Genomic DNA, 22,859 nt, shown 5'->3' with positions numbered 1-22,859 from the left:
CTTCGAATTTGTAAAAAAATATTTTTTCCTACGTTGGAAAACATTAATATCACAAACATTAATATAATCAAAATGTCAATTTTATTTCAGATTTTAAAGCTGTATTGATGAGTATCGAATGTGTTAGAAACAAAGAGGCACAAAGACATAGAGAACACACGTCACATAATAACAAAAATAAAAGCTGATATCGCCACAGTCAGCCAAACCACAGATTTTTGAAAAAAAAAAAAAAAAAATGGTTACATCACATTATGGTATTTTTATAAACTGTCTTTTCTCATCATTACAAAATACAAAAGCACAACCATCCCACGCTTTACTCATTCAATATTGACTACACTTTAGCCAATAGGATTTCACTGTAACTTGCAACCAATGCATCAGCCCCTTTGGTTAACATGATCACGGTTATTCATTTGAAAGCAAAACTGCAAATGATTTTTTATTTTTCATGAATTTTCATAAGGCTGCTTGGTTTTTATTCATTTGTGCTTCTGTTGACGGTATAGGCAATTTCTTTAGAATAAAGGTCTGCTTTCTTTACATTGCAGTAACTTGGAGGGAATGATTATGTAAATACACCCAAGTATTAACATCAAGTCCTTAAATAAATGTAAACATATACATCTTTTGAGGTCAGAATATTGACCTGCTTCACTTAAAACCGTTACTGTAGCATTGTTCGGATATTTTTTGGAGTGGACTCATCATTCAGGTGTTTTGTGGTGAACCTTTGGAGGAAAGAAAAAAGATTATCTGATTTATGAAACTTATTACACGAGCTGTAGCATCTTTTGTTTAAAAACAGAAAAGAAAACTTACTTGAGGGCATTAAGGAGACCTTCAACGTTATCTGCGGGCTGATCTTTTAAGACTTTAATGCATCCTTTCATCTAGAAAAAGTGTGTATATATCGCATTATGGGGGGATGAGTTTGGTAAAAAAATTTTTGTTAAATTAAGAAAATATGAAAATGTAGCCTTACATCGATTTTTGAGGATTTGTTAAAGGCACCGTTTGGATGCACATGATCATAGAGGATAATAACCCCCACCATCACCCTCATACAAAACAGAAGTGTGTCTTCACTGTTGAATCGACTCGTGTATTCTCTGTTAGCAGAGGAAAAAGATTGAGCATAATGCCACGACGACACACTTCAATACAGGCACTCCACACTCATCAGTGATTAGCAGAAAAACACACTTGACTGTTAAAAATTTAGTGCGCAAAAGTCAAAACCATTTTCGTTAGTTTAGGCCCCCTGAGTAAGTCCTATGTCCCATAGGAAACCGTTATTATGCAAACTCTCACACTAGTGGTTTCCTTCAGCGGACTGATGTTATCAGAAAGTTAATACAGCACACAAGAATGCCAAAACAGCGATGTCCAGCCATTGAGATATATTCATTTTAAAATCAAACCCCAACATTTTATAATAGATTTTCCATGATTGTTTTGAAGGCATCCGTTAAGACATACGATATGTTAATTAAATTAGCCACAGGAAATAACCCTAGTACTTACGGTGTCTCTAGCATGACCTTGCATACACTTGCCATAGTGCTCAGACAGTCTGTGGTGTTCTCAAGAGGTAATGTCTTATTCTACAGAGAAAGAATTAAAGGATTAAATCACTCGAAACCTACGGTGCGTGTGCTGATTATTATACACTAGCATTCCAAAAACACAACCACCACAAAAAAACAAAAAAAACAAAAAAAAACATACTTTCCCAAATTTTGAGCATTAGCGTACAGTATCTGTGATGGGAATTCAAGTGTTAAAATTCAGACTGTAGTACCTCTGTCACAAAGTTTGTCGTTGCTGTGCTCAGGGTCTTCAGCATGGGGGTGGCTTCAGCATAGAACAGAGACATTCTATTTGCCATTTCATTATTGACCTCATTTTCAATATCAAGCTTGACAGAGGAAAAACACACACGCATGAATATAGAAATGAACAGCAGTGTGTACAATATTCTTTCATCTCGCATTCCTCCACTTACATTCATGTTGTTTAATCTGTTTCGACTGATTGTTCTTCTGTAGTAGCTGAAGTCGTTCTGGATAGCTGGAATCCTCATCTACATAAACGTTAAATACATTTAAAAAGGAATTTCCTAACACAGTAGCAATCGATACATTTCCTCTCGTTTTCTTAATTGCCCTAATATAAAAACTGGTGTGCGTCAAAAGCATTGGAGCAGCTGGCACCTTCAGCTCATCGAAGCGGAGAGTGAAATGCAGGATCTCAGCGAACTGCTTAGCGAGGGCCTGCTCCCTCTCCAGGTGCTGAGTGGGAGCGTACGGCGGACACGTCAGAGACTCCAAAAGGCTCTGCAGCGCTTGCTCTACATGGAAGGGAAGAGGAAAGCAGAGCTTATATTACCTTTTTACCGATTAAGGAGAAAATATGTGGGTGTGGGTGACTGTATATGAATAGAGTACCTAGTTTGAGTGAAAAAGCATAGAACTTCTTTAGGCGGATGACAAGTGGACACACAGAGTTCCACGCCCTCTCCTGAAGGAGCATGTCGTTAGGATTCTGTATTGCCTAAAATGTCAAACAAGTCGAATGATTTGAGAAAATGTGAGAGGTATGAGAAATATACTCCACAAAACGTCATTAAATGCAACTGATTGATCCATGAAGTCAAAGCAGAACTATTAATCGGACGTACATCTCGTATTTCCTGGCCCGCCCCCTTGTAGGCTTGCAGGCCGGACAGGATGCTCTCTGACTCCTGGAGAACAGCATTCACCTGGTTCCACACCTCTCTCTCACAGTCTGTCGGTTGTGCATCTGACGCAAATAAACTACATTACACACGGCCAAGCACTAGTTATTACATGCAATGTATTTCAAAGCATTAGATATAATATCAAACCAAGTGTCAACTGCAAACCTGAGAATATAGAGCTCAGATTTTTTTCTTCCGTTTTTCCGAATTACAGCCTTATTTCCCCCGACCACGCAATCTTTAACAGTGAAGTAAAATGCGTGTATGAAATCATTATTTTATTTGGATAGGCTCCAGTTTAACACCCAACCGCCAACTAATTTGCCAAAAAATGCATCAATTGCTTTGACATTGAGTTTGAAACCATATGAACTACTTCTGGCTTCAAATGTCGTGCCACTTGATTTGATATACTGTTATCCAATGTAACATCATGACATTCATACATTAAACTGAAGCTTAAGTGCCCAAATATTTTTAGGAGCATTATATAAATCACAACAAACAAAGAAATAAATGAGGTGATATTTTCATACGGAAAAAACTATTTTCTTTCTTTAAACCAGAGGTTCCCCCGACATTTCAACATTTCATAGAGAAGCTAATTTCAAAACTAAAACAATTATTGGTTAGGAATTACGGCTGAAATGCATTCAAAAAAAGCAGCAAACCAAACACTCAGGAAATGTTGAACATTTTGGGTAAAGCTCTCTTTAAAGTTAAACAGAAACAAAATCCAGTGTTTAGTGCGATATAACAGGTTTTGAGTATAAGGTCACACGGGATTTCAAAGTTTACTGAAGAAGTATACAGAGAAAAGGATTGAAAGAGCTGAGATTTCAGAATGAGACAAACAGGAATAAGAAAAATATCACAGAACGGGCAGAAGCTGCAAAGAGTAAGGAGATCATTTTCAGAGAAAGTATCATGCTACATAAACATACATAGCCATATTGAATATGTGGTTAGTTACAAATACCGACTGGTAAGTCATGCACATTTGCCAACAACAAATCAGATTCCATTTTATTGCTTTAGATTTTCAAGAAAAGCTTTAAATATATGTTTGTATTTGCAATTTAAGGATTGCATGTAAAAAACGAGAAAATATCCTAACTACTTGCCCGATCAAATTCATTTGCACAAAACATTTGCATATGCAAAAGCATCTTGAAACTCTGTTTTGCTGTTGCGTTGTGACGAGTAGATTTGCAAGGACAATTCTGACAATGGTACTTGCAAAATGTTAGTAGCTGGAAAAAGTGACAGACACCGGGCCAGCCAAAAGCTCTGCTCACTTTCAAAGTCAAGGAAAAAGTTTGGCCCCTGATCAAGCTCTGTGCAAGTGAGCACTTTTAACAGATTCCCCATTTGGTTTCTGAAACAGAAAAGCAAGAAAAGGAAGAGAGGAAAAAGGTAGAAAGAGAAAAGAGAAAGGCATTGAACATCAAAGACAATCAAAATCGCAGGATGTCACACTGAACGTTAAAGAGATTCTGCAAAGTCTCACGCTCCGACACACAGAATTCCCTCAACTTCTCATGGTGAAAATGGAAATCATTCCAAATCGAATCTGAGCAGATTTTGCTTTTCCTTTTTCTCACTGAGAAATCGGCACTTTTCTTTTAGCAATTCCCAGAGCGCACTTAAGACAAAGCGTCAGCTCTGGAAAGCAGGAAGCATAAACTTTCACCACAAGAAAGCAATGAGGGAAAGCTGTCTCATAAGAGCTTTGTCAGTCCAGCTCCTCCTGCCACTGCTTGGGGAAAAAAACAGCTGGTTATAGAGTCTCGCCAACCCTAGACTCCGCCTCTTCTCAAAACTTACTTTCAAAGTCCAGGAAAAAATGTGGATAGTTCTCTATTTCCCTTGTAAGGACTTTTAGAAGATTACCCATTCCAGCGAAACCTAATCAAAATATAAATGATAAAAAAACGGTTGCATGAAATAAAACTCAGAAACCTAAAATCACCAATAAACAGTCACTTCATTATGAGTACTGTACAGCAAAAATGAGAGATGCAGCAAATGAAACTGTGACATGCTTCTTGTTTAACATGGTTCAGGATTCTCTAGAACATCAGTCTAAATTGGGAGAAACTAGCAGATAAAAAGAATATGCTGGTACATAGCGCATAAGAGATACTGGTTTTCTTCAGTTTTACTTAACCTTTTTTCATATGTACTCACAGCCAGAGGACTAAATATTTTAAATGCTCTGATATGCGGATATAATATTTCAAATGACATTACAACAGCTGTTTTAAAATACTTCACTGACTATAGTCATTGATTGATTTATTTTTTACCAACCGGCTATGCCAAATAATCAATAAAGTTATAACTGCACTCTATCATAATAATGCATCGGGACCTGATTGAATTGTTGGATCATTGAGTATGTTTATATTTACCCTCTTGAACGGATTAAACAGATTATTATTTTTAATACAATGCCGATGCCTTTTTTTCGGATTCTCATCTCATGCAGCCATAGGACAACAGGACAGTGTTAGGAACTTCAAATATGAGATAAAAATTAGTCTACGCAAATCTCCCCGGACATTTTGGAATACATTTTGGAATTTTAATGGTTTATTTACCAATATGCATTTATTTAACATCACGTAACAATTGGAACACTGAGTAGAATACATGGATGTTTACATTTTGATGTAAATCACCACCAGGAAATAAACTGATTTTTATTAAAGTCTTGCAAATGCAGTTTACTTGCATTGCCAAATTACTCATTTGCATGTACACTGGTAAAACTGGGATATTTTATTAAAATGCATTGTTTTTCGCTAACTGATGCAATCTCATGTGGAAGATAGGCTAAATAGAAGATGATTATTTTATATTGTTAAATATGAATATGCATAAATGGCATTTTCCAAACAAAAATTGATTTCATGGTGACTTTAAAATGCATGCAGTGCATGTGACTCTTCACTGCTCCAGCAGAGGGAGCAAGTGCACACTGTAATAATAGCAGCATCATCTTCTGGCATTAGCTTCTAACAGCAGATGTACAGAAGTGGCAACAATTTTTGCACTTTCATGACTCAGAGTTACAATATATGCGCTTAAATGGTGGCTGAGTGTGTAGCACATTTGAATACAACGGTATACAATAATTAAAAATGCAAACAGATTAAAAACGGCAATCTCAAGGTTACATCCACAAGTCAGTTTTATCCTCCAGATGCTCTTATGTGCAAGAGGATGTGAAGACAATACCGTTTCTGCTGTATGTGGTTAACCGCCACACATGAGTGCAGGCGATTCAAACGAGCTTCCTGTCAAACCTAAAAGTGCTCCAACCATCGGAACAACTGCACATTTGCAAAAGCATGAGAAACTGTCACTCTGGTGGCTGCGAAACAAAGCGGGCACAGACATTTCAGCCCGTTTCTAAGCCCGTGTCTGTGTGAGCGTGCATGCGAGTGTCCTTCACTATGAACTCTATTCATTATACAGAGTGAATCATCACAGCACGACGCGTACAAATCCAGCACACAGCCCACATACTACATATAAAAAACCCATTACAAATGCATCTCCAAATGCATGCGCGCGCACAGGCCTTGACCTGCATTGGTAATGGGGTGACCTTATGGTGTAAAAATGCTGGAGGGGCCTTGGCGGCGTGTTTGCATAGCGTAATGAAAACCTTGTTCCTTGACAAACCCTTCACAAGTGCTCTTACATGCTTTAGAGGGCTAGTATAAAAAAAGGTGTAGTGTGATGAGGGGAGCGAGTGGAGGTTTTAAATCGGAGTAACCAGGAAAGTTGGTGATGGAGTAACAACTTCCTGTTTAAAAAAAATAAGGCCTAATAGGCAAATTTTAATAATGATATTAGTACTAGCTGCATTTACTTTATGAGCCCATTGATCCACTGTATGGACTTTGTCCTGCAATTCAGAATAGGTTTATAAAAATTAATAAAATATTTTTTGGTGAACTAGCTCAGCATCTTGACTGGACATACATGCATAAACGTTAAGTACCCCACGGCTACTGAATTAGATAAAATCAAAAGCTTCTGTGCTTTGCAATTACACCATGTATGCTGCAATTAGAGGCCATGCGAACCAAACAATAATCCACTTTATCTCTGGCTGAAAAGACCTCTGTTAGCCTGCTGAGCAGCTCATAAACGGAGCAGTAAATGAACTTTTGCATCTCGGCTGGGCTTAAACCGAGATTGTTCTTACTCGGGTCTTGCATACAGCCGCAATATTTACAACTTCACAAATTACTGGTTTATTCACTTCCTAATGGGGTTCCCACAGTGACCGGGTTTGTGTTTATCAAATCCTCATGTTACGAGAGGCACCGGCCTACACTACAACACTTCCTGCCTCGTGGAGGCTGAACCACAGCTCTCATTCAGAGCTTACAGCAGTTGTGTTTATTGTAACAGCGACTGGTCGTGTTTCTAAGCTCATTTGCTTGCACAAAAAGGATACTGCATACTGTGAGTTGAGTGAAGATATACTGACACGGCAAACAACGTTAACCGAAATGAGTGATGTAACTAAATCCGATACTGCCATAATGAACAGGGTGCCTCGGTGTTACCTTTTCTGGAGGAGAACGTATGCTTCCTTTTAGATCATCCAGCAGCAAATCAGTCAAGTTCTGCTGAATGAAGAAAAAAAAAAAGTAAACAGTAAGTTACACAGCAAGTGACAATTATGGTTAAGGTATACTGCGATCTAGTATTGCTGCAGCACTTCTTTTTCAACATTATGTAGCACTGAAGGAATAAATACATTTATGTGCTTAAAACGACAGTACAGTTCTGAATAAATAATATATTATAAAATTTCATATTGTTTAATGCGTCAACCGAATAACAGAAATCTGCCTTGAAATAAGTATTTTTAAATGTGTACTTTACAAGTATAATTATAAAAGTAGATATACAATTTTATTTAAAGTAATAATAATAACAACAATAATAACAATTAATAATAATAATAAACTTTTTTTTTTTTTAACCAATTTTGTAAATTATTTGTAGTAATAAAAAACCAAAAATATAATGAGCATGACTGCATCAGTTTTTGTTGTGGAAACATTTCACTTCAACAAAAACTGCAATGTGAGCTTCATACTTTCAATAAAAGTTTTTTTGTTTTTCTTTATGCCACTATTTTACCCCATATATGTTGTAATTATTAATGATTATACATATATAAACAATGATATAGCAATCAGCCTATTAAATGTATTTCATCATGGATAGCTCACTATCGGATTTAAAATGCACTTTACAGCCGTTTCATGTTAACCAGGGTATTAAATATCTAGAGACATTCCAGCTAAATGCAACTAATGGCAAACCAAAAACACTCTCGAGGGAGACGTTTTCTCTACAGAGGCTCACATACACATGACAGCAATACATAGCTGCTGTTTTAACAGCACTTTTCTGCTGCCTTTTGTTGGTTACTTAAAATAAGTCTTAACACATCACAGAAAAGTGCTTACGTCTTCATCCACATGGAAAAGCAAAAACATTTAAACAACAAATCAGCAGGCATTCATGCAAAGAATGATCATGACGAAAGCAAAACTTGTCACACAAGTTGTGAAACACCCTTAAGCTGCCGAATTAACAATCCATTTGTCAAGGAAAAAGGAAGCCGTCTTCATGATTAAGTCATCCACAAAGCAGTTCTCTATTGAGCTGCGCTGACAAAAGACGAGCTGATATCAACATGTGTTGACCTTTTTTTTCCCAGAGAGGCTTGAAATGAGCTCTCCCCCCTTTTTCAGCGCACGGTCATACTCACGGTCACCCTCCCACCAGGCGGCGTTTCCTTCTAGATTTCCTTCAGAAGATTAAGATCAGCGATCCCAATTAATACATCGGCCTCTTCTGCCCTCACGCATTGCAACAGTGTTAATAAAGCCAGACCTTCTAACAGACAGAGAGAGAGAGAGATAAAGAACTGCCTCCCTCTGGCTCGACTCCCATCTGTCAGTGTGCATAGTGCTCACACTCCCCTTCCCCCCCCTCAAACCTGAGGACAGGGCCTGAACAGACCCCACAGGGACTCTGCCATGGAGTCACAAGCCCTTATATGGGCATACGGCTGCTCGACGCGTGAGCCGGATGAGTGGTCTTCCCTTCCCTCCTCCGTCTCTGCACCTTTCCCTCACTAAAGAAGTCATCACCGTGCGCCTGTCTTCTCCACGCTCTACGAAACCACTGAAATTTCTGAATGAAAAACGCCACCTTAGATAAATTCCACAGCGCTTTTTCGAATCGGCTGAGGATCTGCACCAAATGGTGCACAATAACAACAATGGGATCTTCTTTAGCGTGTGATGATCTGGGGGGCCGAAATAGCACAAGGATATTTTATCTGTGGTATTTCCCTCTCAGCAGGTCCAGGTATTGGAATCAGGAAAAGAGAATTCCCAGAGAATAAACATGTTTTTCAGAACTCGCAGTGGAATTTTCCAGTGACCCCAATAACGCAAGCTGCTCTATGCCGAATAGCAGTTATCATTTGAGATTAAACTCAAAGGATGAAGCAGGCAGAGTGCTGGCTTTCAGATTATCTGCGTTTAAATTGAATATTTCCGCTCAGTTATTGCAATATGAGAAGCGAAAATCCGAAGATTGTGTAAGATGAAGAAAGAAACGGTGATAACACATTTACCAAAAACTGGGCTGCTACACACATGCATGCATGCATCTGCCAGGATGACAACAATCTCCATGACAACTCGGGGGGTTTATTGCACAGCGAAGCACATTTGAGTAACGGCTTTCCTCTGAGGCAACGGCAGTATGGATGATGAACACTATGTCCTGACCTAGAATCAAGGAGGGAGCGAAGTCTTCAGAGAAGTCGCGTCATTTTTGGCTGAACCCACCATGAAAGGTTTTAAGATGATCTGAACTAGATCGCATTTCTGGATAAGTGCATCATAAAAATTACATCACATGCTTGGCGTTAGTTTTTAGAAAGCAAGAGTTTCCTCATGTACACAGGAAAAGGAGTTTAAAGACTCTGAAATCAAAGCTGCAGGTTGTGGTTTTTCATCCACGATATTAGCTTGAAGGTTTTCTATGTAATACTATAATCTCATTCGGCAGATATAGGTTACACAGATATCCAAAATCTTCAGGAAAAATGGGTCAAAATAATGATGACTCATTCAATGCCAGACAATAATATAAAATAACACCGGTTCATCAAAAGCAGTACAGATCGGAGTATAAGAAGCACACACATTTTAAAAAAGACCTTTAAACTGGGTCAGTACATTTCTAATCATATTTTGTCTTAAACGAAACAGCTCGGAGACAAACTCCAATTTACTCAATATCTGGTACTCTGAGGAGGAGCTGAGCCCTTTTTTAAAAAGCATTAGACTTTGACCAGCTGCTAACCTCCAGGACAAAACTGTCTGCCTGCAAGAGGCAGATGGGCTCTTCAAACGGCCCAGGCCAAATGACCGACAGCATGAAATATTCAAGCAAAAACTCCCAGGTCCCATTCTCACTTGGGTGGCGCGTATAGCAGTCTAACTACAAAAACACAAGTGTGATTAGTTTAATAGTGTCACAGCAATCAAACCAGTACAAGAACATTACATGACTGCTGTCTAAAACAAGGATTACTTGACTTGCTCATTCCACTTCTGTTTAGCAGCACAGTCAGAAGCAATCGTGGTGAAACAGATGGTGATCTTTCCCAAAAACAATGTCTACATCACTGTAGCACTTCTAGGCAATGACAGGCCTGTTAGACGACAACATCGCAATGGGTCTAAAAGATCTGCTTGCAATCAAGATTCATTTACATGCACATATATATGAGGGTATGGTTTACTTGATTTAAGATAGATCAAAAATCAGTATTGCCGTCACGCAGTACTATATTAAAGCAGGAAAAGGTGCCTTTTGGGTATCAATTTCAGATGTCCATTCTACACATCATTAGAGCCGTGGCAAAGTGTTTTAACCCAGACATAAAGGCAACACATCAGCCATTCAAGAAGCTCTTAAAAGCCACTCCCCGCAGTTCATCCAAAGGTTAAGATGCATGAAGAGTCAACGAAGTGTAAAACCTCAACACCACCATGGAAAACAAACGGAGATGAACAAAAGAGCTGAATAAATAGCTCAGGGAAATACAATGGCTTCAGTACAGCAAGTGCAGATATTAATTATTAGGTTTAATTCTTGTTGTATACATAAACCTATTGTACTAGTAGCTAGGGATGCAGATATAAGACAGAAATGCTGTTACAAACGCATTTAGTGGTTAATTCTGCAAAAAGATACTTTTATAATTTTATAAAATCTAGTGAAACGTTTTTATTTTCAAATAAAAGTGAATAAGTGGAGGACTAAATCCGGTAAAACGTTACACGTTGCTCTTTGTATTGCTGTAAAATACATTACTTGAAAAACAAGTAACAACATTTAGAAATAAGTACATAGTACAAATTAAAAGACATTTCTTTTCAATGTATAGCACAGTAATGAGGAAAGTAACATTTGGTAGATAGAACAAGAAAGACTATTAATAATCTTTCATTCCGCAGAAAGATTTTATAATAGGCTCCAATACAGGCCGACACAAAACGATTATGCACATGCCGTGTGCACAACGATGTGCTTGAAACAACAGAGTCACAGCGCTCAGGCGCGCAGTCCTCTAAGTCTGCATAGAAAACTTCCAAGGGAAAGAGATATTGATGCATAGTGTATTAAATCTGCGTGATGCTATATTGAGCATTTCTCTTGACAGCTTTAAATCTCTTATTGAGCACTCTTTAAGAGAGTTGAATCGTTTTGACTCGTTTTGTAATCGATCACGATGCAGTTTGAATGAAGGATGACAGACAGCCGCAGCTTAGTGAAGAGTCTGAGAACTTGATTTTTAAATTCATCTGTACCTCACATTGAGCTTCAGAACACTTGAAATATAGTACACAAAACTTTATGACGCTTTATAATTATTATTATTATTTTTGTGCTATTTGTGGGGCTCAAGAATAACACAATAGTAAACATTTGAATCGGCCTCGTCTGATCGATACCTGATCCGCAGAAAATGTCAATTACAGTGTTAAAGGAAAAATTCACAAAAAGACATTTTTGGGGAACTTCTGAATAGCTATTTAGTTTTAACCCACAAATTTTCTGGATCTCAACCATTTAAACAATTAATATACAAGTACCTATCTGAATAACTTAATATGTTGAAATGTTTAAATAAAGTTAAACTAAACATTTAATTAACCAAGAGCTGTGATATTTTTGCCATATTGTTCACACTAATTAACACTATGATGCTAATCCTTTCAACAAACCGAAATGTTGATGCAAGGTTTAGTGGTTTGACGTTACATGTATGCAAACCAACATTCATCACGCAGACCATAAATCACACTTTACATTTGTATCATTTTTTGTGGAAACCAACACTTGCGTTTCATATTATTAGTAAAAACATATCAAACAGAAACATGATACTGACATAAACATGCATTAACACGTAAAACTGATCCTATTATTGTGTTTCTTACAGTAAGCAATATGTCAGCTTCACACACGTAATACAGCAGTGATGGGCCACCACACAGAACGTCTAGCCTAACCAATAACAGCGTAGTAAAAACAGCCATTTCCTGTCTGTCTCCACAACAAGTCCATTTGCTGAAAGTAACTCATTACTAGTGGTTTCTCTTCATTCTGCTGTTGCTGAGATAGCATGGATAATGGAGAAAAATCACAGTAGTTTATCGACCTCACAAGGGGGTTATCTATACATAGCAAAGATAAATATCAGATACTTTAACAGTTACACCGTAAATCAGCTAAATACCCCCCCTCTCAATTCATTACATTAGCAACTTGCTTGCACAATTTCTGATAATCAATTCTTTAAATCAAAAGTACAGCTGTACACATAACATTGACTATAGTTATTAAAGCATAAAAACACTTCCATTTACATATGAAGTCTGCATGTTTTTCCTGTCTCTGTGATTACGCTTTAAAGGGTGTATTAAATTGTTAATATTTTATGGCTTTATTTGGTTACCGCCATTTTGCTAATCAATTTGTTTTAAACTCACAAGGTCCTATAATGTAACTTAGAAATTCTAATTACTAAATTGTTCAAGCTTTAACAATTCAATTGATTAGACTAGCTTTTTCATTATTATAATTTAATTAGACCAGTAAAACAGAAACCAGAAAAATGTAACAGAAAAAAAATAAATATATAAATTAATTATTATTTTTTATATATATATATATATATATATATATATATATATATATATATATATATATATATATATATATATATATATATTTATTTATTTATTTATTAATAGGGCTTTCTGTTACTCGTTGTCATGGATACGGTGTGTAACTTTGCCAGCCCTGTCTATTTTAGATAATTACACTACACCCTCATATTTTTTGTTAGTACACCTACATGTCCTCCACTCCTAAATTAAACAGCATATAATTTCACATACTGTAGTAGAACTAGATTCTGAAGCATTCTAACTACACAGGGTGGTCTAAAGCACAATAAAATATTTAGAGCTGGCCTAGTGCAGAAAGTTCAGTGAGCCATACTCAAGACTGCTTTTTTAATGAACAAAAACCATCAGATGTGATATTCTGCATCAACAGACTGGCTCTGTCATAATAAAAGGCTTTGATTTGTTCGACCAAGAGACTTGTAAAGAGCATAAAAGGCTAAAAGGCACAAGGGCTGCTCCACCCTATATAACAAAACAGAGACACCACAGGGCGAGACCTCATGGTTTCATCCATTTTTAAAGTGTGGAGGACAGAAAACCTAAAATTGGGTTAAGAGAACTGTGCCTCCCTCGGGCTCCAGGAAATGTGACTGAGGCTTGAAGGAGGCTGGTTGATTTTTGCCCCTACATGGGCATTGGTGGGCGGGCAATGTGGCAAGAGGCAGGGCGACATAAACACTGCCACAATGGCTGCCTTGCTTCCTCTGCCGTAACACTGTGCTCAAAGGGGTCATGAGGGGTGGAGCAATACTTCCAAAACAACGCATCCCATTCAAACGCCACAGATGAACCTCTGGTCCTAACAGTATGAATGTTTATAGTGTCTGAAGAAATTTAGATCATTCAGATAATGGTTTCTCTTCACTTAAGTAGGAAAAACTTCATCTAGCCAACGTTCGTGGCATTTTGGATTATTGGGAATAGGAAAAGAGTGTGGAAAGCACAAAACAGCCTCAGTGCGTAAACCGATGGGGGTTTGGTATTCAGAGACGGACTCCGTAGCTTGTCATAAAGTGTGTAGGCCTCAGAGGCGTACAATTCTTCTTACAGCCGGCTTATGGTCTGAATAGCACTTCTGTTCTATGATCTCAGCATCTCAAAGGCACTAAAATACAAAGATCCATGTCGCAGACGAAATGGGGAGAGAGGGTCTCAGCCGCCTTTCAAAGCGTAAATTTAGCCTGAACTGATTGTCTTACAAATATGTCTGCATGATTAATCGAAACAAAACCAAACCAATTGTCATTTTGGAATGATTAGCAAATTGCAGAGGAAGTGATTTAAATATAGAGATATAAGCAATTCATGTTTCAGAGCAAAGTGCAGCCTTATGCTCTTTTAAACAAGCAGCTCATAATGCTGTGTTTTATGTGCCTAGTTCACAGTAAATGCCACATAAAATAATCTTTACATCTACTCTTAGTTTGGGTTTTATATAATTTGGGTAGAATTAATGAAAAGCGTTTACAAACCATTTGTCGTCAACAAAATGTAAAAGTATGTAAATTGTAAATTAATATTGTAATTTTATAGTTGTGCTGCAAAATATATTTACGATACTTTTCTTAAAAATCAGATTTATTTTATATTTTTACAATTTAGTAAATTATAACAATAGTAATATGTACAATATTTTTACTTAAGAAGAATTAACATTTTTTCTAAATATAACAGTATTATTATTATTGCTGATATCATTTTAGATTTATATTCTTCTACGCGCAAGCTTCACAAAACTCTGCAGCCCTATATCACATTTAAATTACAATTTTTATCAGGGAAAAAGGGCAGTTTGATTTTACTCCCAAACTGTGCAGCCCATGTTACAAAGAAAGGCTATAGGTTCGTGACGCACTCACAATACGTTGAGCTCTTTATATGTAATTGTCATGACACTATGGTATGTTGAAAAACTACTAGCTTGAAAGCAACAAAACAAATTATTCACAGTGCGCTAGCATTTGGTGCAAAAAATGGGTGAAACCTGTTATTAGCTTTGTATCTATTTTGGATTCCTGAGTGAAAAATATCTGGGTCATGAAAAATTCATTGTTTCTTAGTGTCATAGGAAAAAAAAACATTTGGTATTTGGCTAAACTTCCTGTACATATATATATAGACAGCAACAAATAAACACTGAAGCAAGGACCAGGATTCGTAAATTTCAATAAGCGTGTCCAAATTAAAGAGAGAAAGAGCGAGGGAGAGACATTCGCAGTGCTTTCGCAGACTGTTACCATGGACAAAAACACCATAAATCTAAATTCCAGCAGCTGCTCAATTGAATAAAAAAGTAGCATCACTGAGAAGAGCCAGACAACTTAGACGGCCAAGGTTACAGTAGGGTTCAAATGCCAGCTGAGGAGTCAGGTCTGGTAACGCTCCAACTCACAGTATGCAGCGCGACACAGAGTTATCACCTACACGATCGCCCCGAAGCCAGCAAAACCATGCTTCTGTTCTCAGGCGCAATAGCGAGGCTACAAGCTTTCACAAAAATCCTACTCAATATATTATGTAAAAATATTAGTAGTGGTTTCTGCAATCATTGCATTTCAAATAAGCTACTTCCCCTGTGATTAACCTCAGCACAGACGACTTTCAGACAGAGGAAATAAAAGTGTAAAAGTAGAAGGAAGTTCGTTGAAAGTGAACAACAGAAAACATCGCATACACAATATTGCACAATACAGTACGTTTAAGGATGTCACACTTAAAGCCCAGGAAAGCAATTCACATCTACTGCTTGCCAATATTAATGCATAATGTGTACTGAATAATAACCATAAAAGAACAAAAAAGATTTTTTTTTTATTATTATTATTAGTTAAATCTCTCAGCTGCAATTTGCTAATGAACACAGAAATATGTGAGGGTTTATCAAAGCTCATTTACTAAGCATATTATGAGTCTAAGAGTCCATCTGCCTCAAGCCAACAAATCCAGTAACTGAACTGTATAAAAACTTGTACAAAAACAATAAGTCAGTTGATACGATACGAAGTCAGGTGGTCTCATCCAAAAATGAGAAAAGATTATATCTACTATAACTTTACCACAAAGCCATTCAACACCAGAGAAGTGGAAATCAAATTAAAAAAAAAAGAATCATATATAAAAGACTAATTTTCATTAATTATTACATTTTACAACATTTTGCAGATGCAGAATGATTCATTAATTATTACATTTTACAACGTTTGCCTATCAGTGACTTAAAAGATTTAAAAGTTACGTTTTTTTTTCTGTGAATGGCAAATGTGATCCAAATTTAAAAATAGACAAAATTATCTATTTAGTGAATGTCTATTATCAACCAATGCATTAAATTACAAAATCTCTTCCAGTAGCAAATATGAAACGGTGCGTCCCAAACGTTTTCATTACGAAATGATAAGAACATAATGCTGAATCATATAATCAGCTTTGAGAGCTTGACAAATCATGAGTAGACTAATCCAATTAAATGTAGAAAACCCTGGACAGCAAAAAAAAAAAAAAAAACTAAAAGTGCATCCTGTTTTGCTACTACACATGCACTGTATTGAACAGACAAACGACCTCTGTGGATTAACAAGTGATTTTACACATGCCTTGTTGCCAGCTGGATGAGGCAGCGGAGGTCTTTTGGACGACACACAATGTATTTACACACTGCCAAAACGCTGCACATTCACTAACAGCATTTGCACTCTCTTTCACGATCTTTCGCGTGCTCTGCCACCACACTCGGCATTGGCATGAGATGCCTATCAAAGCCCGAAAAAGGAAAATGACTCAGACCAATCAATTAGCTACTCGGCGCGGATGGGCTTGAAAACGCATACGGCACATGTGCGGCGAAACGCACACTAATTTAAGCCTGAAATATTCTACTGCTCAGATGCAGAATGATCAATCAACGAACGATAAGGTCTACGGTCTATAATCAGAAAAAAAAAAAAACTGAAAGGAATTTCGTGCGAGGGTAACGCTCGTGTAAGAGGAAGTACTTGTCCACGAAAACTATGCCATTATCAATCTCCAGGTACTTCTGTGCTTTTCTAACCACAATGAAAACACTGTCAGGAAGGGAGACTGGTCAAACTACCCTGAAATAAGATCCTTGTCATTTCAAAAGATATCATGCAAAGCCATACCCAGAGGCTCAACCAGCATGCAGTGCACTGCAGCTGTCGCCATCCGTCTGGCAGCAGGCAGCATTTCACAATTGATCTGGGGGGAAAAACAATAAATCTAGGAATCCTCCGGCTGTCCAGAGAAGCACAAAAACCGAAGCTCTAAAGAAACTGAAACAAAAGTATCTCGACAATTTAGAGATAGAGCTTCAAACCACGGGAGCGTCCTCCTAACTGGCACTCCGTCGGTCCCTGTACAGGATCCAATGAGTGGGATTTAAGCTTCCAAGCTCTCCTGAGTGTCAGTAAAAGCACAGCTGTTGTGGCCTGAGGTTGACAATAACAACCTGGAGTTTCTCTTTGCGCTTTGAAAATGCAACTGCACAGACCTAACGTTACATCTACTAGTGCATGACTGGTATTCTAGGTTTTAGGGCATTTTAGAGTCGCACACACACAACATACACACACACACACACACACACACACACACACACACACACAAATCTGCACAAAGCAGTCCTCTAAACTGAAATAACCTCCCTTTATCAGACTCGCATACATCAAAGTAACCTAAAGCAACGTTAACCGCCTTCCGGTGCGATGATATGAGTTACGGATCATTTAAATCAACCGTACTTGGATTACTCTATATATTTTAGTCTATATATCACATACCCTTGACAAAAACACGCGTGAATTATGGGTTACTTTGAGATCCTAATTTCCCTTTAAAAGCCTTTGAGATGTAAAATCAGAAACAAAACCGTTGGCAGTTGAACACAGTTGCTCACGCGAGACTGCCAACTGACAACTCGATTTAACCGCCAGCGGTGGGCTTCACCGTAAAATACCAGCAAGCTCCTAAAACCAAACGGTTTAAAAAGTTCACAAACTTAGCGTAGATACATAATAAGTACGTGAAGTTTATATAAAACGCGTTACATTTTCATAACAGCCATTGTCGCGGACACCGAGGACTAACTGTTACTAACGCATTCACTTCTATAAAAGTGTAATGGTCTAAATGATAAATATCGTTTTTCTGTAAAATCGAGACGGCATGCCTAAATGGGTAAGTCTTGCTGAAACAACTTACTTTCTTACAGTGAGCTGGAGTCACACTTCCTGCGGCTCTGGGAATATCTAGACGTTTGACAGAGAGCTGGAACGCCAGCGTAACGCACTCTTTCGGCTCGAGCGATTACTGTTGCGAACACAAGCTTGAGAACGAATTAAAGCGTTCCCAGCTATTTTAAAAAAGCGAGACGCCGTTATACAGTCGCGTAATGCTTACCAGTAATTTCCGCAAAAAGAGTTTTTCCAGGGATTCCACTTCTGTCAACTCTACTGACTGTACCCCCGGTCAGCTCCACCTTCACTTTCCTACTTCAGCCGCAGTCAGTCAACTGTGTACTGGATATTACAGTCACAGCCAGCCGCGTGAACACAGCGACAGGCGCTCAGATTCAAAATGGCCAACTCGGAGGCACGTCTTCATAATAAAAGTTCTGTTTCAATACCGTCTATGCACAGGCAGGATTTTTTTCAGACTTTCTGTTTACCACAACTGATTCAGACAAAACATTTTTGATGAAATAATTGAAAATAAATAAATAAATTGTGGTCCCTTGTGGCTCAGGTAATGAACGAGAGTGTAATAGGCTTTAACTATTCTTTAACTATATTTGTTTCATGCAAATGAAGATTAAGTAAAAAAAAAAAAAAAATATAAATATATATATATATATATATATATATATATATATATATATATATATATATATACACACACACACACACACACACACACACACACACACACACACGCATTGCAGACGAGTACAATTTCATCAGTTTCATATATTTTAATATGAGTTACATTTCTTATAATTATTTAATATATTTATTCTGTTTTTGTTTTCCTTGGTAAAGACAGCAATCGGTTTATGATAATAAAAATCACATCTCACTCATTTGCTCACTCACATCCTGAGCAGACAGGGACATCTAGTGGACAGCAACACATTTGAGGGACTCACAGAAGTGCAAAATAATCATACAAAACAATGGATGTACTGTGCTTTGTCTTTCAACATAAAGTTGTGGCATCATTTCAAATGAAAGACATGATGCTAAATGAACTTTGTATAGTCTCCAGGTCGCTCACGTTGCTATCACAACATCATCCAGTAGAGGGCCTTATGTGTCAAGCTGACTTTTGATTCTCCTTCATGGCTGTCCTTCGAAAAGCGACACAGCTGTAACAGAATAGTGTTTATTATACCAATTTGTGTTACACTGTATCATGTTATCAATAATTTATTGTAATGATTAAATATTTACTGGCACATATTCACAGAGAGCATTTCACATCCTTGGTCAGGTTAGTTTAATATAATAATACTAAAGTATATATGGGCTTACTTGGTGTGCTTCTACGGGATCTCTGTGATGCACGGAGCCCCTCCTTACTCAGTCTGGGCACTGGAGGCCTAACGGGACCAGGACGTATCCCTGCATTCCATTGGGATGTCTGGGAAAGTCTCTTCATAGTGTCCTTGTTAGCCGAAAGTGCTTCTAAGTTCTGTGCTGCCCATTGCGGCCTGTTTTGGTTTTGCTTTCCAGCTGCACTGAGATCCAAGGATAAAAACATCTGGGAAAATTTGCCAAAAAAAAGATATTTCTCTTATATTTCTGAAAATAAAAAGTATACATGTTCAAAATAATGTCTATTTTCTTCCCCCAGCAACACAGTGCCCTCTTTTTTCTCTGTGCAACACATTTCCATGATATCCCACATGTAGTCTGATCAGTATGCATGATGCCTCTTGGTTGTGTTGTCTCTGGAGAATTCTTTGCATGCTGCTGCTGCTGATTTGTATGAGAATCAACAGCACAGTCACATGACAATTACATTAGCTTACCAAAGATTTGGCCTTGCGCAGCTTGTATGTTGAGCGAGATAGTGCTTTCACAGTGTTTTCTTGTCTTATTGTATCCTTTTTTCCCCTTATCAGTCTGCAGAGATAAAGACAGCTTAGTATTTTTTGCTGTAGTTGTGCTACTAACACTTTGAACATGCACATATACAATGCACAATTCATATATATATGAATACACAGTGTATTTAGTGTATTATATATATATATATATATATATATATATATATATATATATATATATATATATATATATATATATATATATATTACTTTTATTATCTGAAAGGTATATATACTCAACAAGGATACATTTTTAAATACAGTATACAATATTATGCAATACTTTTATAATTTAAAATAACAATTTTCTATTTTAATATATATTTAAATGTAATTTATTCCTGTGATGCAAAGATGAATTTAGTAGTAACCATTACTCCAGTTGTAAGAGTCACATGATCTTTCAGAAATCATTCTAATATGCTGTAGATTGCTTATCGCTATTAATGTTGAAGCTGCTAAATATTGTTATGGAAATCAACGGAACAAAATTCATTTGAAATGTAATATTTTTTTATTAGTTAAAAACAAATCTCACTGACCCCACAGTTTGAACTTTAAACAGTAGCGTATTTACGTGCGTGCAAAACAAAATAAGTTACTTACGCTGGGTCAAGGTTATCCAAGTAGTTAAAGCGTACTGTGTCAGTGGGATGCCTGTCTGAGTCTCTCCATGGCGGAGGACCTTTGGCTGATTTCACCAAGCCATTCCCATCTTTATTTTTCCCATGGAGACTCGAGAGGACAGATTTCAACTCCCTGTGACCGGTCACAGGAAGTGACCCCTCCATCTCACTGCCAATTACTTTCACCTCAGGGATGATAAACTCTTCCTTCACGGGTGCCTGGAGAATGTGGAAAATGTGTGAAGCAAAAAAAAGATATTTACTTCAACAGGTGAGACTCTGAAAGGGACATCTTACCTTAGGCCTGCTAATGTGCAGCTCCTGCACTGTCTCTATGTAATGCCTCTTCCATACACCCTGTTCAAATGGCGTTGGAGTAAAGGTTATGTACCAGCCTAGTTTCAAGCATTTAGGCATCCACAGCTGGTCAAGTTCAACCAGGTTTTTCCATTGCCAGCTCACCTGCAAATGAATATATTACAGGAAATACACGTCATACACATAGCACTGTTCAAAAATTTATGGTGGGTACGATTTTTACATTATTATTCAGCACACAGACGCACTAAACCGATCACAAGTGACAATAAAGACATATTATATATTATATTATATTATGTTAGTGTATTTGCACACAGTATGCATAGAACACTTTTAAGTGTGCATGTAGAAAATACTGTACAATTCTAATAAGGTTTATTAATTTATTTGGTAAATTTAACAATGGCACATACCTGAGCACATCTGCAGAGGCTTCGGGGGTCAAGGAATGAAAATAAATAGAGTGATAGGACCCTGGGAAGGACCCTAGTGAAGTCAAGGGAGTCCTCTGGTACCCAGCTGCTCAGAGTCTGTCTGAGATGTTTCAGCTGGCCAGCAGAGCATCTGGAGAAACAGTCTTGTAGCACCTGCTTCCGCTGACTATCCGTCCACTTTTCAAACTGGGCCATAGAGCACATAATCAACAGAACAAATAACAAAACCAAGAAACTGTTGCGGCAACATTGCATTTTTGACAGTAAGTACATTTCTTACCCATTTTCCAAGCAAATTTCTTCTCTCTTCAAAAACCTTAAAAAAGTGTTCACATTTGACATTCTTCACTGTAATATCACGAATGAATGTTACGATGGCTAAAAAAACATCTTAAAATTGCAATTCTAATGTTAAACAAAGCAGAAGATCATAAACTATGTCTTTGGTGCACATACATGAGCATTGGAGAGCTGATGATTTAGAGGTGTCCAGGTACTCAGTTTGGTCTGCATTTTTGTTCTGGGAGCTTGAGGCATTTTTACTAAAATTCAGCTTCTGGATGAACCTTATTAGTCATATTAGGCACCACAATATTAAGAGCATATATCAAAATTACATCCCAAACAAACGTGCTGTGATTTTCATACTAGCAACAACAAAATGGTCTAGTTGTATTATTCAGAACAAAAGAGAAAACAAATTAAACCTACCATATGTAGTAATGTCAACCGGAAATAGGTCTAGTCACGTTAGCTGTCATAACGAAGACATTAAATGTTTACTGATCCGATATTGATGGTTTTGCTCTTCCTGCTCAGTACAGTTTACCAGTCTCCATAGCAATCGTAATCTCTCTCACTCTGTCCCGCCTCTTTCCAAACGCTGTTCGATTCGCAAATGAATCGGATCTTTCAAATGAATTGGTTTGAAACCTAAACGGTTCACAAAACCGATGCTCTAGGATTTGACCGATGTGAAATCAGGGAAATACATATAGCAGAATGTTATAAATGAAAAAGAAACAATACTTTGTAGTTTGTAGTTTTACATTCATCTGATTATAAAGCTTTATTAACATGGTAATTACGTGATTACTTACAGATTTGTATTAATATGTGCAAAAAAATTTTTAGAGAGAGAGATGTAAATAAATTTTAGTACTGTTTGATGTACATGCCAATTTTATTTAGCAACTAAGTGTATTAATGTTTTAGTGCTGGTAATAATATATAACATTACGTCGTCATGTAAAAGAATCAGACTCGTTGCGAACCGATTCTTCGGAA

The 22,859-nt window shown here is 37.3% G+C and overlaps 2 protein-coding genes across 12 annotated transcripts; both read right to left on the bottom strand.

The window, feature by feature from the left end:
- Positions 1 to 62: 62 nt before the first annotated feature.
- Positions 63 to 18,648, bottom strand: fam49a (family with sequence similarity 49 member A). Of its 9 annotated transcripts, none has more exons than XM_043219829.1 (13): positions 18,484 to 18,648; positions 7,336 to 7,398; positions 4,574 to 4,654; positions 4,045 to 4,124; positions 2,687 to 2,808; positions 2,454 to 2,559; positions 2,220 to 2,356; positions 2,012 to 2,089; positions 1,808 to 1,924; positions 1,531 to 1,610; positions 989 to 1,115; positions 826 to 896; positions 63 to 734 (listed from the first exon to the last, which is right to left on the bottom strand). In XM_043219829.1, exons 4-13 carry the CDS (start codon positions 4,115 to 4,117, stop codon positions 671 to 673), a joined length of 975 nt encoding a protein of 324 aa, XP_043075764.1. In that variant the 5' UTR covers positions 4,118 to 4,124; positions 4,574 to 4,654; positions 7,336 to 7,398; positions 18,484 to 18,648; the 3' UTR covers positions 63 to 670. The 9 variants fall into 9 exon arrangements, with proteins under 9 accessions (XP_043075764.1, XP_043075765.1, XP_043075767.1 ...); XM_043219830.1 differs by having other exon boundaries at positions 7,336 to 7,395; XM_043219832.1 differs by lacking the exon at positions 18,484 to 18,648 and adding an exon at positions 18,286 to 18,422.
- Positions 18,649 to 19,048: 400 nt separating this feature from the next.
- Positions 19,049 to 22,401, bottom strand: fbxo16 (F-box protein 16). 3 transcript variants are annotated; one of them, XM_043220019.1, is made up of 9 exons: positions 22,284 to 22,401; positions 22,029 to 22,138; positions 21,853 to 21,888; positions 21,552 to 21,758; positions 21,115 to 21,279; positions 20,798 to 21,036; positions 20,114 to 20,207; positions 19,614 to 19,842; positions 19,049 to 19,447 (listed from the first exon to the last, which is right to left on the bottom strand). In XM_043220019.1, exons 2-9 carry the CDS (start codon positions 22,107 to 22,109, stop codon positions 19,419 to 19,421), a joined length of 1,080 nt encoding a protein of 359 aa, XP_043075954.1. In that variant the 5' UTR covers positions 22,110 to 22,138; positions 22,284 to 22,401; the 3' UTR covers positions 19,049 to 19,418. The 3 variants fall into 3 exon arrangements, with proteins under 3 accessions (XP_043075954.1, XP_043075955.1, XP_043075956.1); XM_043220020.1 differs by having other exon boundaries at positions 22,029 to 22,396; XM_043220021.1 differs by lacking the exon at positions 19,049 to 19,447 and having other exon boundaries at positions 19,620 to 19,819; positions 22,029 to 22,395.
- Between the last annotated feature and the right edge of the window lie 458 nt (positions 22,402 to 22,859).

Source organism: Puntigrus tetrazona, chromosome 20 (genome assembly GCF_018831695.1).
Source record: "Puntigrus tetrazona isolate hp1 chromosome 20, ASM1883169v1, whole genome shotgun sequence".
Lineage (NCBI taxonomy): Eukaryota > Metazoa > Chordata > Actinopteri > Cypriniformes > Cyprinidae > Puntigrus > Puntigrus tetrazona.
The sequence above is the reverse complement of the archived record's forward strand: the minus strand, read 5'-3'. Positions and strand labels throughout refer to the sequence as shown.